General features: G+C 38.0%; 2 protein-coding genes across 2 annotated transcripts in view; both read left to right on the top strand.

The window, feature by feature from the left end:
* The first annotated feature begins 1,809 nt into the window (after nucleotides 1-1,809).
* LOC146472576 (uncharacterized) lies at nucleotides 1,810-10,315 on the top strand. Its single transcript, XM_085119219.1, has 4 exons — nucleotides 1,810-1,855; nucleotides 7,075-7,254; nucleotides 7,781-8,626; nucleotides 9,543-10,315. The coding sequence occupies exons 1-4, from the start codon at nucleotides 1,810-1,812 to the stop codon at nucleotides 9,833-9,835; spliced, it is 1,365 nt and encodes a 454-aa protein (XP_084975345.1). The 3' UTR covers nucleotides 9,836-10,315.
* A 4,302-nt stretch (nucleotides 10,316-14,617) lies between these two features.
* LOC146472575 (uncharacterized) overlaps nucleotides 14,618-14,855 on the top strand; it is a 20,567-nt gene continuing 20,329 nt past the window's right edge. The window contains exon 1 of the mRNA XM_085119330.1: nucleotides 14,618-14,783. Coding sequence (XP_084975456.1) covers nucleotides 14,761-14,783 — 23 coding nt within the window. The 5' untranslated portion in view covers nucleotides 14,618-14,760. The remainder of the gene's footprint in view (nucleotides 14,784-14,855) is intronic.

Genomic DNA, 14,855 nt, shown 5'->3' with positions numbered 1-14,855 from the left:
ATCCGAGGAGTTGAAGAATTTAGGGAGTTTTCCGACAAAGCAATAAAAACTAAGGTCACTGATTTAGTTTTTGAGATAATTGGCAAAAGACAAAATTTAGAGGTCCCTTTGTGGAGCTAATCTGTTGCCATGAGAACCGCTATGACGTTAGAAGTGTCTAGTACTTAACAACAGAGTTGCAGAGATGATTATAGTTTTCTCAAATGATCAGATAAAATTTTTGTACCTTGTAGTCTAGTCTGGCAAAGATTGGGAATAAAATGTAACTTGGCTAATGGCGGTTTCAAGTCGTCAAAAAAGAATAAATAACCACAAAATTATGATAGAAAAGAAACAATTAACAACATCATACTGGCAAAATTATGGCTTTCATCACATAAGTGAATAGGGAAAAGAATTGAAAAAAAAAACAGTTTACAAAGATATCTAATTATTTCTATAAAGGGATTTTTAAGCGAAAGGGGGGTTTCAGATCTTGATGAGGTGCCATCTCCCAGCGAAGGTTTTTTCTCTGCTCTTAATTCATTTGTTCATTTGTTAATTCATTTGTTAATCCGAAAAAAGGCAAGGTGAATATTCTTAGAATCAATAACAACGTCAGTAAAATTATTTGGGACGTTACCAGTTTTCCAGTTTCATAAATTGTGATTATTCCACTCGTCTTCATCATCTCGTTGCAAATTTTTTTTTTTTTCAAACGCTTAACCGTAGTCTAAAATTCCCTTTTTCCATTCAGGAAAAATTAAAACTAAAAAGTGAGACATAAAGACAGACTCCAGAGAACATTGCAATATCCAGCGAGAACTATGGCCAAGAATTAATGAGTTGTTGCGCATAGTTAATTTACCTAACAGACAGGCTAAGTAATTTGGATCTATTCAGTTAAGGATTAGGTTTTTAATATTGCTAAGCTTTTCTTTCTCCGCCTGTACCCATTAAACCGAAAGAAGCTTTCCAAATGAACGGAGTACAATTTATTTTGTTTATTCCGAAAACAGAATAGGTCTATTCTGTGTATTTATCAGTCTGGAAAATCCCCCAAAAGAACGCGCTCTTTAATTTGACTACAGATTTCAGTAAAAATATATTTATTGGCATAAGTGTGATCCACATCTACTGTATGCTACGCAATCGTGATACAAATGGGTTATCTTTTTATCTATTATTTCAAACCACGATGGCTAACACCTTTCATTCCATTTTTTGCTGCATAATGTGCTAGAATATTGTTTTTCCGAAACGCCGTGTGGTTCCCTCAGGATAAAAATTAAAGGTGAAAAACAATATACACAAGCGTCAAGAAGAGAAGACAATGGTTACTCAGTACAATAACCTCAGAGTTTTAATAAACATTTCCCAACCGTTACTTCGTACTCGCTTCAATTGCACATTGCTCTTTAATTATAAAATACTACAATTTATGGCATGAAGCGCACATTCTTAGAAATAGTTTGGGGGTGATACCTTGTTTTATCTTCACCTAGTTCGAGAAAAAACCGAGTGCCTGTAATTTCAGGAAATCATTAAACACTTTTCCACTTTTTTTCGTTTGTTTTTCGTCGGCTTCAGTTCTTTAATAATCCACCTATGTTTAATGGTCCTCTGCAGCTGACTTTCGTATCTTAAAAACAAAGAAAACTTTAATATGATATCCGTGGGCTTCATTGCGTCCCTTATAATCCACAGAAAAAACCAAACAAATATTTGCAGCTATTGCTTTGATAGGTTTCATTTATTTTTGGCAGAATCTTGCTATTAGGATAAGCCGCTTTAAGGCAAAGATAATTAAGCTAATTAACAAACTGCAAGATGGGGTATCAGCCATTTGACATTAGGTTTGTAACTAGGCAAACAGGTGAGCCGAAGGTATAGAGCCTTGACGAGAACTTAGATTAAGCTACCAAGACATTATGGCAGAAAACATACGTGGATTTTCGCCTTGCCGAATTCGAGGGTTTCTATTGCTGTGCTTATTTGTTACAACTGTAGCGAAAAGGCATAAAAAGTATCAGTCCGCGGGAGGTAAGAAATATCATGTGTTGTCAACACTCTTAGTGATTTTTCTTTGTATTCATAGTCGTTGACTTCACGGAGAAGAGAAAAATTTGATAACTTCAGGCTGAAACAAGAAAAAAAAACTAGTTCCGTTTTTTTTCAGTACATAAATTTTTAAAACTAGATATGAGAAGCTGGCTCAACGTTTTGCAGAAATTTTCATGACAGTTGTTTTGCATCGTGGTCTGAAATGAAATCGCATGTCTCACAAATTAGCTGCCTTTAGGTGGCTCGCTCCTATATTTATTAGCGCGTTGGTAACATTTTTGAATCAAGCTTTTTTAGTAGGAAAAATTAAACTCATCTATTTGAGTTTTGGTACACTTAATAAGAAATGTTTGAACTTTAAGAAGGTTTTTTTTATTCTGTTATGGTAGTCAAAATTTTTGAGAAATCAGCCTTTTTGAAAACGATATTTGTACAAAAAAGATCATAATTTTGCCTTGAGCTTCCTTAGTAGGAAAAATTCAACTGATCTTTTTGAGTTTTGTTACCGTTAATAACAAATGTTTGAACTTTAAGAAGGTTTTATTTATTTTGTTATGGTACTTAATGTTTTTGAAAAGTCAGCCTTTTAGAAAACGATATTTGTACAAAAAAAGATCATAATTTTGAAATTCAACGTCAAAAGGATTTCTTTCATATTTCGTCAAATAAGCCTCCAAAATGCGTGTACCTTAGTGCCAACCGTTTTTCTATGGCATGGAAAAATGAAATAAACTTTTATTTTTGTTTTCCGTTTTCCTACAACATTGAAAAACAAAATTCAAAGTTCTATTTCCGTTTTTCGTTTTTTTACGACTTTGGAAAACGGAATTCCAATTTCCACTTCCGTTTTTCGTTTTTTTACGACTTTGGAAAACGGAATTCCAATTTCCATTTCTGTTTTTCCTTTTTTTTACGACTTTGGAAAACGGAATTCCAAGTTCCACTTCCGTTTTACGTCTTTTGTTTTCCTACGACATTGGAAAACGGAATTCGAACTACCATTTTTGTATTTCGTTTTTCTATAGCATTTAAAATGGATTTCGTTTTCGTATGACATTGAAAAACGAAAAATCGAATTTTCGATTTTCATTTTTTAAGAATGAGATTCCAAACGGAAGTGAAACTGAAGTTCACACGATAATAATAATTAATAATAATAATAATAATAATAATAATGATAATAATTGTAATAATAATAATAATAATAATAAATGAAAAACAACTTATCACGATACAACAGCTTCCCGTCCAATGTTTTCTGCCGCAGTTGACAGTTCGTGGGCTAGCTTCGATCGTGTTCACTTTTATATTATAAGTCTCAATACTTTAATACTAGTAATGGCAGAGGAGGATTATTTGATATTTTTCACCGGCGAGGGAGAACGAAGAGTCGAAAGAAGACTAAAAAAATCACAAGTGACTACAAAAAGGTTGGCACAAATGATTGGGGTAAGTCATAACGCAGAAGCTTTAACTTTAGGGAGCTTAAGCAACGACGACGGAAACGGCAACGAAAATGTCACCTGAAAATATATCTTTATTTCATTTGCGCTACTTCGCGATTATTTCATCTCGCTCAACTTTTGCAAAAATGGCGAACTATCCAGGAATCAAATTGGTAGGAGTGGCGTACAAGTTAAGAAAGCCCGGAAAATAAAAAATTCACTGTCGTGCGTTCACGTTCCCCACAAAATCTTAAATGTGGTCATTTCACGTTATTGTATTGTAGAGGACGGCAAAGAAATGTACCAAAATGTAAAACGCACGTGCAGAGCGACTATTTTTGCTCATTGAACCTATTTTTTTGCGGTGTTGTCGTTGCCGTCGCCGTCGTCGTTGCTTAAGCTCCCTAAAGTTAAAGCTTCTGCGTTATGACTTATCCCAAACATTTGAGCCAACCTTTCTGCAGTCACTTGTGATTTTTAGAGTCTTCTTTCGACTCTTCGTTCACCCTCGCCGGTGAAAAGTATCAAATAATCCTCCTCTGCCATTGCTAGTATTAAAGTATTAAGACTTATAATATAAAAGTGAACACGAACGCGATCGAAGCTAACCTCGAGTCTCATTCTTAAAAAATGACAATCGAAAATTCGGTTTTCGTTTTCCAGTCCCATACGGAAACGAAAAAGAAAATTCAAACCCATTTTTAATGCTATAGAAAAACGAAATACAAAAATGGAAGTTCGAATTCCGTTTTCCAATGTCGTAGGAAAACAAAAGACGAAAAACGGAAGTGGAAATTGGAATTCCGTTTTCCAAAGTCATAAACAAACGAAAAACGGAAATGGAAATTGGAATTCCGTTTTCCAAAGTCGTAAAAAAACGGAAAACGAAAATAGGAACTTTGAATTCTGTTTTTTAATGTTGAAGGGAAACGGAAAACAGAAATAAAAGTTGTGTTTCATTTTCCATGCTATAGAAAAAGGGTTGGCACTAAGGTACACGCATTCTCCAAGCTCTTAAATTTCATATCGATCTACAAGTTAATTTCATGGCAATCATGCCACAACTCGCTACATAGAATGCTTGTTAAATTAACTTTGAAAATTCTATGCCAATGGATTTGAATTAGCTGGTGCAAAAATAGTGGAACAGTGCGGCCAGATTACCTCTCATCTGAAAGGCTTATGTCACCCAAAGTGTTATTGAAAGAAAAAGTGCCGGCAATCCTTTACCTAGGGCGAACACGATTGCCACTAGAAACAGCGTTATTTTAAGTTGCATTCCTCAGAATTATCGCGTATTTGTCTTTTAATTTCCCCAAAATTCTTAGTATTATAGCCGTCAGCGTCTACAGAAAACCCTTACAAGTTTTCAACACCACATGTTGAAAATTTGGAGGTAAAATAAAGCTATTTAGTCCAGTAATTATATTCGTTCGCTTTTCAACTGCGGCGGAAACCCTTCCCCACGGGCGGTTTGTTGCTTGGACACCCATTTTCCAAGAGAAACGGGAATGAATACTTGTTATCCCCTCGAGGTAAACTGCCTCTGAGAAATGTGGCAGCAAAATCAAAAGTCGTAAATACACTATCAAGCATATTCATGGCAGTTGAAACGCGGTCAGTCAGAAGGACTCGACTAAACGGCTTTATTTTCCCGCGGAAAGGAAACGTACGGTCAGTGGCGAAAACTGGTAAAGGTTTTCCGTGGACGCCAAAATACTAGTCTCTCAGTAATGCCAATACTTTGGAGGTGCAACAAAAGAAAAAAACGTGATAATCCCGATGTATATAAGACATTTTATTTTTAACTTGCAAGCAGCATAAAATTCAACTTCTTGTACTGCTTATTTTGCATTACGTATGTTTCCGATTGCTCAGATTTTTTTTTTGAGAGACGGTCTGGCTGCACTCCTCCGCTATTTCTGCGTCAACTGACAAATGCGTTAGCATAGTATTTTCAGAGTAAATATAACCAGTATTCTGGTAGCGAGTTGTATGGTCATGATTGCCATGAAACTTGCGGATATAAAACTTGAGAGTTCTGAGGCCTATTAGATGAAATAAGGAAACAATCTTTTGTTGGATTTCAAAGTAATTCACCTTTTTTTGTTAAAATAGGGTTTTAAAAATATTATATCTGTTTTTAGAGTCACAAAAAAATAAGTGATATTTTCTCTAAGTTCAAACATTATTCATCTAGAGCGCCAAAGCTCAATGAAATCGGTTAAATTTTTCCTGTCAAAAAGCGCGATTCAAAAATTAATGCCAACAACTCGCCAATACACGGGAGCGGGCGACCTTGAGGTGGATCGTCGCATCGTCGACTGTTCTTGTAATAACAATGAGTTGAAAAACAAAACACATCAAATTTACTGCTTGGATATGGAGCCAAAATATGGAGAATCTGTAAAAAATTTCGACAAATTTGTACAGAAAACTTAACTGATCTGTAAACGAAAAGCATAATACACCATGAACTGATGTATTCGAACTTTCATTTTCGAAAGTTAATGAATACGCGTGCAATGGCTTACTACATGAATAATCCTTATTCTTGTCCCCCGGTTTAATTGGAAGAATTGTCATCTTTGAAAAACCGACTATGTTTCGTTGTTCAAATAGCACCTTATTACGATTAAAACGATTTAATTACTATACCTACTCGCTTTAACATCAACAGTCAAAATATTAAATAAAATCAGTTTCATTGCCAGTAAATACAGGTCCAGTTAATCTACCCTTTCTTCTCCCTAAACCTATATGGACGTTCTCTCTACACTGAAGGCAAAAAGTGAATTAAGAAGAAAAAACGTCCACTTGTTATTCAGTGTAATTACAGTAGGCCCAAAGTCTTTTTAATACTCATAGTTCTGAGATCACTAGCTCTACATCTCTCGGGTCCTTCAAAAATAAGTTAAAAGATTTCTTTGTTTTAGTTCTTAAAAGAACTATTAATTTTTTAACATACAATTTGTTCTCCGATCTTCTGCCTCTTGTTCATCCATACTGAAAGTATCGATCATTCACTCTTGTATTTTGAGGGGAAACCTAATTTTTGAGGCCTCGTGGACTCGTGGTTTCCTCGCAATTTTCATTTTCGACCCAAAAACCCGTATTTTGTATTATATTTTGTAATATGTGTAGCATGGCAAAATAGGAGCACTCGAGTATGCCTGTGTCTCTTTGAATAACACATCATTCTTATTCACTCACCAGACTTAAAATGTACCATCACACTTATCATCAAAAAGTAGTTTGAGAGGGTAGAGCGGTTAGAAAGACAGAAAACGTCTTTTATCACTTAAGCTGAAATTGTTTCAATATACCATTCACACCAAGACAACAGGCCACATAATTCTCAGTTTGTGCATTAATTCATATTATGAATTAAGATGTTTTTCATGGGATGCTCCTTTTTTGTTTGCACTCAAAGGTCATCGTCCCACTAATAATTAAAATTATTACACGCTGTCTAATGATACAAGCTTGGGCTGACTGTGCTTTAATTAGCTGTAGAGGCTCTGACATTTCATCCTTCACAATTTTTTCTTTGACAGTAACTTCCTCTTTATTCAATTTTTTTTAGGTAACTGGGGAGAGTGGGGAGCTTGTTCAGGCACGTGTGGGGAGGGTCAAAGAACACGTACAGGCTGCAGAAAGGAGATGAAATGGAACGAGAAAAAATGTCCAAATGGTCAAGTGACAAAAGAAACGGAAGATTGCAGTATGTTTTTCACTTGCAGCTCGACGTCATTCTATATTCAAGGTGAAGATATTATTTCTTACCGAAAGGGGCAACAGAAAGTAATTTTCGTGATTTTTCTAAAAATATACAAATTTAAATACAAATTTAAAAATGATTAATTTTAATTCACAATTATTTTATACCGAAAAACTATATTACACTAAATTTAACCTAGTGAATTGGAAGACATTGTTACCTTACATTAGCACAGGTTTTGTAATTTGGTCCATTATTAGCACAAGTTCACCTTTTCGAATTTCCAGCCGTCATAGGCAAATGAATTGCTCTTATTCAACGTAACATTACTGTTGTTTTCTTCTTATTTCTTTTTTTTTTCTTTTTAAGTTTTGGTCACGTAACTTTTGTTGACTATCGTTGACTGGTTTTTGAAGTCAATCTGATAGAAGAGATAAATGGAATTCGATTTGCATTTTTCTTAATTTCTTGAAACTTAACTTTCTTCCAAAAAAGTCAGTTACTTTTCAATAAGCAGCCTTACAAAGAATATACTCGCAATTCCATTAGCCTTCAGTTTTGTATTTTACAGGTTCGTCACAAGCACCCAAAACGTCAAGTATTGCAAGTTCCCCTGAGAAAATCACTCAATCACTCACTTCATTCGTAGTTCCATTGTATGTGCCAATGATGACGTCATCAAAAACAGCATCTTCAACACAACTGTTTCTAGCATCAAGTTCAAGAGAAATGACGTCATCCGTGGAAATCACTCCGCCGTCTTCTTCTTTGGTAGGTACATCATTGGCACTAACGGTGACGTCATCGATTACAGCATCTTCGACACCATTAATTCTGACATCAAGCTCACAGCAAATGACGCCATCTGTGAAAATCAATTCCCAGGTTTCCTTACTAGTAATTGCGTCAACGGGGGCAACGATGACGTCATCAAAAGCAGCATCTTCGACACAAATGATTCAAGCTATAAGCTCATCTGCAAAGATTATTCCACAACTTTCTTCATTAGGAGTTTCCTCCTTAGCCCCAATGATGACGTCATCAATAGCTACGAGGACACTGATTCCAACCTCAAAATTAAGGGAAATGACGTCATCTGTGGAAATAAATCGAGACTTTTCCTCATCAGTAATCGCGTCATCGGCCCCAATGATAATGTCATCAATAGCTTCGACACCACTGATTCCAGCCTCAAGCTCGAGAGACATGACGTCATCTGTAAAAACTCCTGCACAGTTTTCTTTATTAAAAGTTACGTCATCATCTCCGACCCCATTCATTCCAGCCTCAAACTCAAGGGAGATGACGTCATCGGCGCCAATGGTGACGTCAAGGTCTGTGTCGGAGATTCAAAGTTTGTCATCGAAGCCGGCTTATCAAGTCACACAGAAACTTAGCGAAAATATTGACAATCAAGGTAATCTTTTTTATTTCTGTATTTCAATTTTGCGGTTGTGCTCATGCGTTCCCTTGATGCAACTTGACTTCCTAGTAGAGCTGCTAAGCAACATGTAACTCATTACCACAAAGGTTTAAGCTAAAGTGCTGCAGTCCGCGATTGTGTTACTTTTCAAACTGATTATCTTTAAATCCCAAGCTTTTTACTTATTATGGGAGAGAAGTTGTAGCTTTAGCTATTTTGTCGTGTATGCAAAGTATTCGTAGCAAGGCGTTCATGACGGAAGTGGCACAAAAATTATAAAGGCGGCAAATTTATAGTTATACTTTATCTTGCCAATGGTTTTCAATACCATTAATTTCAGTTTATAGGACAATGTAAACTTACTCTAATTTTCTTATTAAACCCTAATATGAAGCGTATACAAACAGTTTTTATAGACTCAAATGACAATGGAGTAGCGGCCATAGTTTCATACGCATGTAATGTATACAATTTAATCGGACTAAAAGAACTAATTAGGACTCAGTATACATAACTATGATTGTCGGCTCTTCTTTGTCCATGCTACTGATGAAACATGTATGGCTTCCGAGACTTTCTGCTCAATAGCTATCCACTCTTATACTATGATTGATTGTTGTTTGCAATAAAAAAAATAAATCAATAAATTAAATGGCTCCCTAACAACAAATTTTGAGACGCATCCGGATTTTGGGTGCCACGTGACCAGTCGCTTCCAGGGTCCTTTTACGAGAAGAAGAGAGAGGATCCTGGGAACGAGGTTGAGATATACCAACACGGTAGCGATGACGTCAAGTGCATATTGTCTGTTGAACTCAGATGATCAAAATAACAGCCTATCAACAGCCACTCTCTGTTATGCTATTAGGCTAATTAATTACATACTCATCGTACTTTCCTCTTTTTCTAGAGGACTTGAGAAGTCTACGAGGATTTTTCACAGTAGAAAAGGACCGGGTTCTGCTCAATCATGTGGTTGAAAAAATCTCGACTTCAAGTCAAATGACGTGTGCGATGTTCTGTTTGCGACATCAAAAATGTCAATCGTTCAACTTTAAAAGTACACCGGAGTTCTCCAACCAACAACAAAATGCCATGCCAAGAGAGTTTCGAAACTGTGAGCTTAATGCAGCCAAGCACTTGGAGAACAAAAAGGATTTCATCCTAAGTCAAGGATATTGGTATTTTCAGATTATCTATTAAAAAGGATCAAGCTTTGGAGAATTCTCATCCAGATGTGCTCGATGGCAAAGTTTTGCAGATTTATGTACAAAGTCTCTCCACCATATTCTCAGCACCGCGAATTTTTACTCTTTGCTGAATGGTGTAAGTGATGCATTTTGCCCTTCCTGAAACTGTAAAAGTACCTATCCTATGGTAAAAAAACGCCGGCTGCGAGGATGTGTTGCACGTCAAAAAAGAGTTTCCTAGAAAGTTGGCGGTTGTGGTGTCACATGCACCGGAGCTACCACAGGCCATAAAACAAAGTACCTCAGTTAATGGTTTTAAGAGGACTTTGAAAACTTAGTTTTCTGTGAAAGCTTTTTTTTCCCTCGATCTCGATTTGAATCTGCTGAATTTTTATTATAAAGAGCATCGAAACATTTATGTATAATGCGTTTCTTAAGGACTGTTGTTATTATCATTACATTAAAAATCTAGAATCTAAGCATCAGAACGAAGCGTTGTTGAATAAACGTAAAAATTAGTTCCCCACTGAAGGAAGTTAACAGGGATTAATCAGCGGACAATTACAAATTTCTTTAAAGTGCTACTGTGATCAAAATTTTACCTTTCCTTTGATCTTCAGCACTCGAAAGTATAGCTGGTCTGGATGATTTGCATTGCCGCCATGTTGGTGTACATAAAAATGGAAGTTAAGTCCCAGAGGAGAAAAATCTTAATGTTCCTGTACACCAACATGGCCGCCATGACGTCACATGCAAACCATCAATAGGAGGAAGGTACTACCCATGCCCAATTTTAAGTCAGTGTAATTCCAACAGGAAGCTCGATTATTTCAAGCGTAATTTCCACAATCGGTTTGCCGCCATTAATCAATTCAAAAACGTTTGCGAATTATAGGGAAAATTCATGAAAATTTATATATTTGAAATTGTGGAAGAATTGCGGTTCAAGACTAAAGAAAGACCGTTCGCGCAATTATCGCAACAGGTGGTTACACAGGAAGCAATATGCTGTCAATCAGAGTAAAATTTAACTTCCAGTGGAAATTGCTTACGTCCCAATTTCTCGGCAAATACTCACTCTTTTTCTAAAATTCATTTTTCGGTTTGTAAGAACTTACTGGAAAGTTTATTTTTATCTAAAGAAATGAAAATCCAAAAATTTTCTCTCTGAACGTACACGGTAACTTTAAAAAAATTAAATTAAATTAACTCCTCTCCCCTCCTAGTGTGAAATGTCAGCCGTCTCCTCCCCCTAACCCACAAGGGGCGCAGACGGCTGACATTGCAGACTACTCTCGTCTAGACTGTTCACAGTCCCCCTATTTTTCCGTGGGATTCTCGAGACCGGTACGCTTCGATGGAATCGCCGCCCTCTTGGTTTGTAAAAGCGAGCGCCTCCCAACTCCGCTCCCCTCCCCTCGGTAGTTTAGACACTCTCCCCAGATCGCGCTCGCTTTTACAAACCAAGATGGCGGCAGCTCCATCGAAGCGTACCGGTCTCGAGAATCCCACGGGAAAATAGGGGGACTGTGAACAGTCAAACTCTCCTCCTCCCTTCCTCTGTTTTTTATTTCTCCCTTTCTGCGCGTTCGAACAGCAAAAAACCTTGGCACCAAACCCCACTAAAGCGCTTGCTAACTGCCTTACCGTCGACCAAAGGCCGACGCTAAGCCGCGAGAATAAAACATAAACCACGCAAGACTTAGGGTAGCCTCCCACTGTTTTCAGGGGACTCGTATAACCTCCTCCCAGGAGGCAATACGAGTCCCCTGAAAACGACTGCGCGGGAGGCTAAACTTAGGGTGACCCTACCCCTCATGTAACGAAACCGCAAAATACGGGAGGTTAGGGACAGGAGGATGACCTTTCTAAGAGTGCTTTAGGTTGGCAGTACCTGTCATGTAAATGACACTGCAAAATAAAACAGAGAAGGGTGACTCTCCTAGAAGGAGCAATTAATAATGGCAACCCTAACACCAAGTAAACGGACCTATTATTTATTCCGTGACTTTTATGCCAGAATCGTATTTATCTTCAGTCATGTGTGTAATCCATCAGTCGTCCCCTATTGTGTGACAGTGGGTTAATATCGATAGGTTTAGATTGTGTTTGCATAATCGGTTGCTTGATCATCATGGCGGGCTGTAGTGTTGCCGAGGCTCAGTGGAGTTCCTTCTGTTCGAACGTTATCGCCGACTGGTCCGGTTCATGGACATTCTGGGATCCTAGCACTGGAACGGTCAGGGGAAGTTTCGACTGTGTACGCTCGTTTAAGGCCCTCAACGAGGAAAAAACGATCGTGCTTCATCAAAACATTTCCGATCGGCCGTACCGACCCAACCAAAGTGGTCCGTGGGAAATTCACAAGGAAGACACTGATAGCAAAGGATTTCGTCATCCAGCATTTCCTAAAGCAAGAGCTGTGTTGCATGCGAACGCGGGCGGTGTTTTGACCCACTGGAAACTGACTGACAGCGATTCGCCGGCTTTCGAGATTTATCTTTGTCGGGGCGAACATCGCTGCAGTGTCATCGTTTCGTATGACGAATCCAAGCAACTTCGATCGTTCGGGGCCATCAGAGAGAAGCAGGCCAACGCTCAAAGTGAGATTTGGTCGTCAAGTACAGAGTTGCGGGAAGGCTTTCCGCATTGTGATTTTAACAAGGATTTCACTGGAGTAGAGAAGACCTTCGACGATAGTCTCCAGCTTAGTGTTGTTCCAGATTGCAAGTGGGACAAGGACTACTGGATGGGAGCCAAAGAAATGGGTGACTCGGAAAATTTAGTGTTCAAATTTCTTCCAGACACAATCTGCCTGTCGTGCCCAAGCCATCTGACCAGCAACTCGTTCAGTTTGCGTGCGTGCGTATTGTTTCCTTATGATGGAGATGAGAAAGAATTGCAAGAGTTGACGTTGACTTTTGTCGATGGAAATTTAACCTCGGTAAAACAAGGACTTTATCACTGAAATGCTTGAATGGATAGTACTCGTTCACGAAAAAAAAGTAAACCTCTCATTTATTCTTCAAATTCATAAACAGATAACTTTCATTGTATTTTTATCCTATACATTGTTCGTCTTTTTCATTTGAACCTTAGTGAGCTGTAAATTCGAAATACCAGTGTCAGTGACTTTGCAGGGAAGAAAATTTAACAGTGAAAAATTAAAAGAATAGAGCGTTCTGTCTCGGGACTATCGGCGGTCCAATAGTTGCCCTTGGAAATTTGATCTCATAAATAACGCGGGGCAACTATCAGGAGATCAGGCGATGGTTCCTCGACCGAAGTATTCTGCTGATCAATCCCGAGGTATAAAGTCTTTTAAAAGATTTCCTGGTTTTGCCCCAGAGTGTTCTAACTTCAAGGGTAAACTTAGAACACGTAATCTTACCCTGAGAAAATACAAAGCAATAACATTCCGTTTGATTCAGTAAATGTGGCATTGAAATTTGTATAACCCTAATATATTATTGCTGGGGGTTTGGTGATTCATTTTGCTGGCCATTATTTTTCTCACTCTGTACAGACGATATATACATTTATCCCATGCCATAGAGAATACAGCCAATCAGAAAGCTAGAAACCCGTTGCATATTCTGCAGTATGCATTGGCTAGTATTCCACGAAAAAAACCCGGCGTTCCTCGTGGCATATGAATTTTTCCCGCCAAAAGATCGATTGAAGAGCCTGCGACAGGTCAAAATTTTCATTAAGAAAAAATTACCGTCAACAACTAAAACATGGAAGAATACCCCAGTTTTGACCTTAATTTTGAATTCCTGGAACCAGACGTCGAACAGAAAAGTTAATTCAATGACTGGCATGGGATAAATTAGTTATGCAGTGCTTTCTCATGGTATACTGTGAATATCCCACTCGTGACTTTATTTTTCTTCAGTATACACACGAGCCTTTAGGCTCGTGCGTTTACTGAAGAAAAATCAAGACACTCGTGGGATATTTCACGGTATACCACTCGATAGCATTGCATAACTAGTACATATATAGTAAGTTGTACGCACTAGCGTTATTTCATTAGCTTTCATTTGTGAGTTCATATCATTCAGCCTTTACACTGTGCGAAAAGTTGGCTTTGATCGCCTGATCCGCAACAAAGGTGTAACAAAGGGCGCGAAACAAACTTCTTCGACGGCCTTTGACATGTGTTGATAGTAGCACATATACATCAATTTTAACAGGCCTTTAGGAAGATGCATCAGTATTCGTAGCACTCAGAGATTGTTGGGCAGGGGAGAGTCAACTTTGAGAACAAGAGAAGGCTGTGAGCAATGTTATTACTTTTTGGATTTTTGAAAGTGGATGATAAATGAGCTTTGATCTCTCTTTTTTAAGAGCCATTGTAGTAAAATCACGCATATATCTCATTGAAGAAGCATTTCTTTGTTCTGTCTATCGTTATGTAACAATAAACAAAAGCTTGAACGAAATGTAGACATCATAAAAATATTATCTCGAAGAGTGTCCAGTCGACTCCCTTCAGAATTGCGGACACCCTCAGGACCGCAAGTTAGTGTCCTTAATAGCGAGAGTCCGTAATAGCAGGAATTTATTTTAGTCAAACGTCTGTAATTTATTTTTCCCGGGATTTAGCTGCTGTCCGTATTATCGGGGTGTCCGTAATACCGAGAGCTGTCTGCAAGGCGAAAGTCTGTGGAAAAAGAGTTTGTCTGGTCACGCACACATTCCCTGGGGAATTTAACGAAAAATCACACTCCACTTTGCAGCCAACCAGAGAATGACGTTCGCCTTCGTAATATGCATATTTTAGTCGTTCGTTGTGTTACACCAAGTAGCAAGACTTTAGGTTCGTCGTGAGCTCGCTTCGCCCGGTAACGGTGTTTATTAGATGTTCATCTCCTGATATCAGTTAATTTCTTTGATGTTACATTAAACCCTGCCGGGCCGTAGGAAAGAAAAATGGCAGAAAAGAATCGTGAGCAGTAAGTGGCGGTTTGCTTTTCGTTCCACTTGTTGAATGTACTGATCAACATTGACGACACGTTTGAGTTTAG

The sequence above is a fragment of the Pavona decussata genome, unplaced genomic scaffold (genome assembly GCF_977016875.1).
Source record: "Pavona decussata unplaced genomic scaffold, jaPavDecu1.1 SCAFFOLD_98, whole genome shotgun sequence".
In the NCBI taxonomy this organism is placed as follows: Eukaryota; Metazoa; Cnidaria; class Anthozoa; order Scleractinia; family Agariciidae; genus Pavona; species Pavona decussata.
Note: the sequence above shows the minus strand (reverse complement) of the source record. Positions and strands in the feature narration are given on the sequence as shown.

Bases quoted from the DNA above. Each gene is read 5' to 3' on its own strand.
- LOC146472576 (XM_085119219.1), top strand. From the start codon at position 1,810: ATGGGGTATCAGCCATTTGACATTAGGTTTGTAACTAGGCAAACAG. The intron at 1,856-7,074 runs GTGAGCCGAAGG...AATTTTTTTTAG, and splicing joins GTTTGTAACTAGGCAAACAG to GTAACTGGGGAGAGTGGGGA. The intron at 8,627-9,542 runs GTAATCTTTTTT...CTCTTTTTCTAG, and splicing joins CGAAAATATTGACAATCAAG to AGGACTTGAGAAGTCTACGA.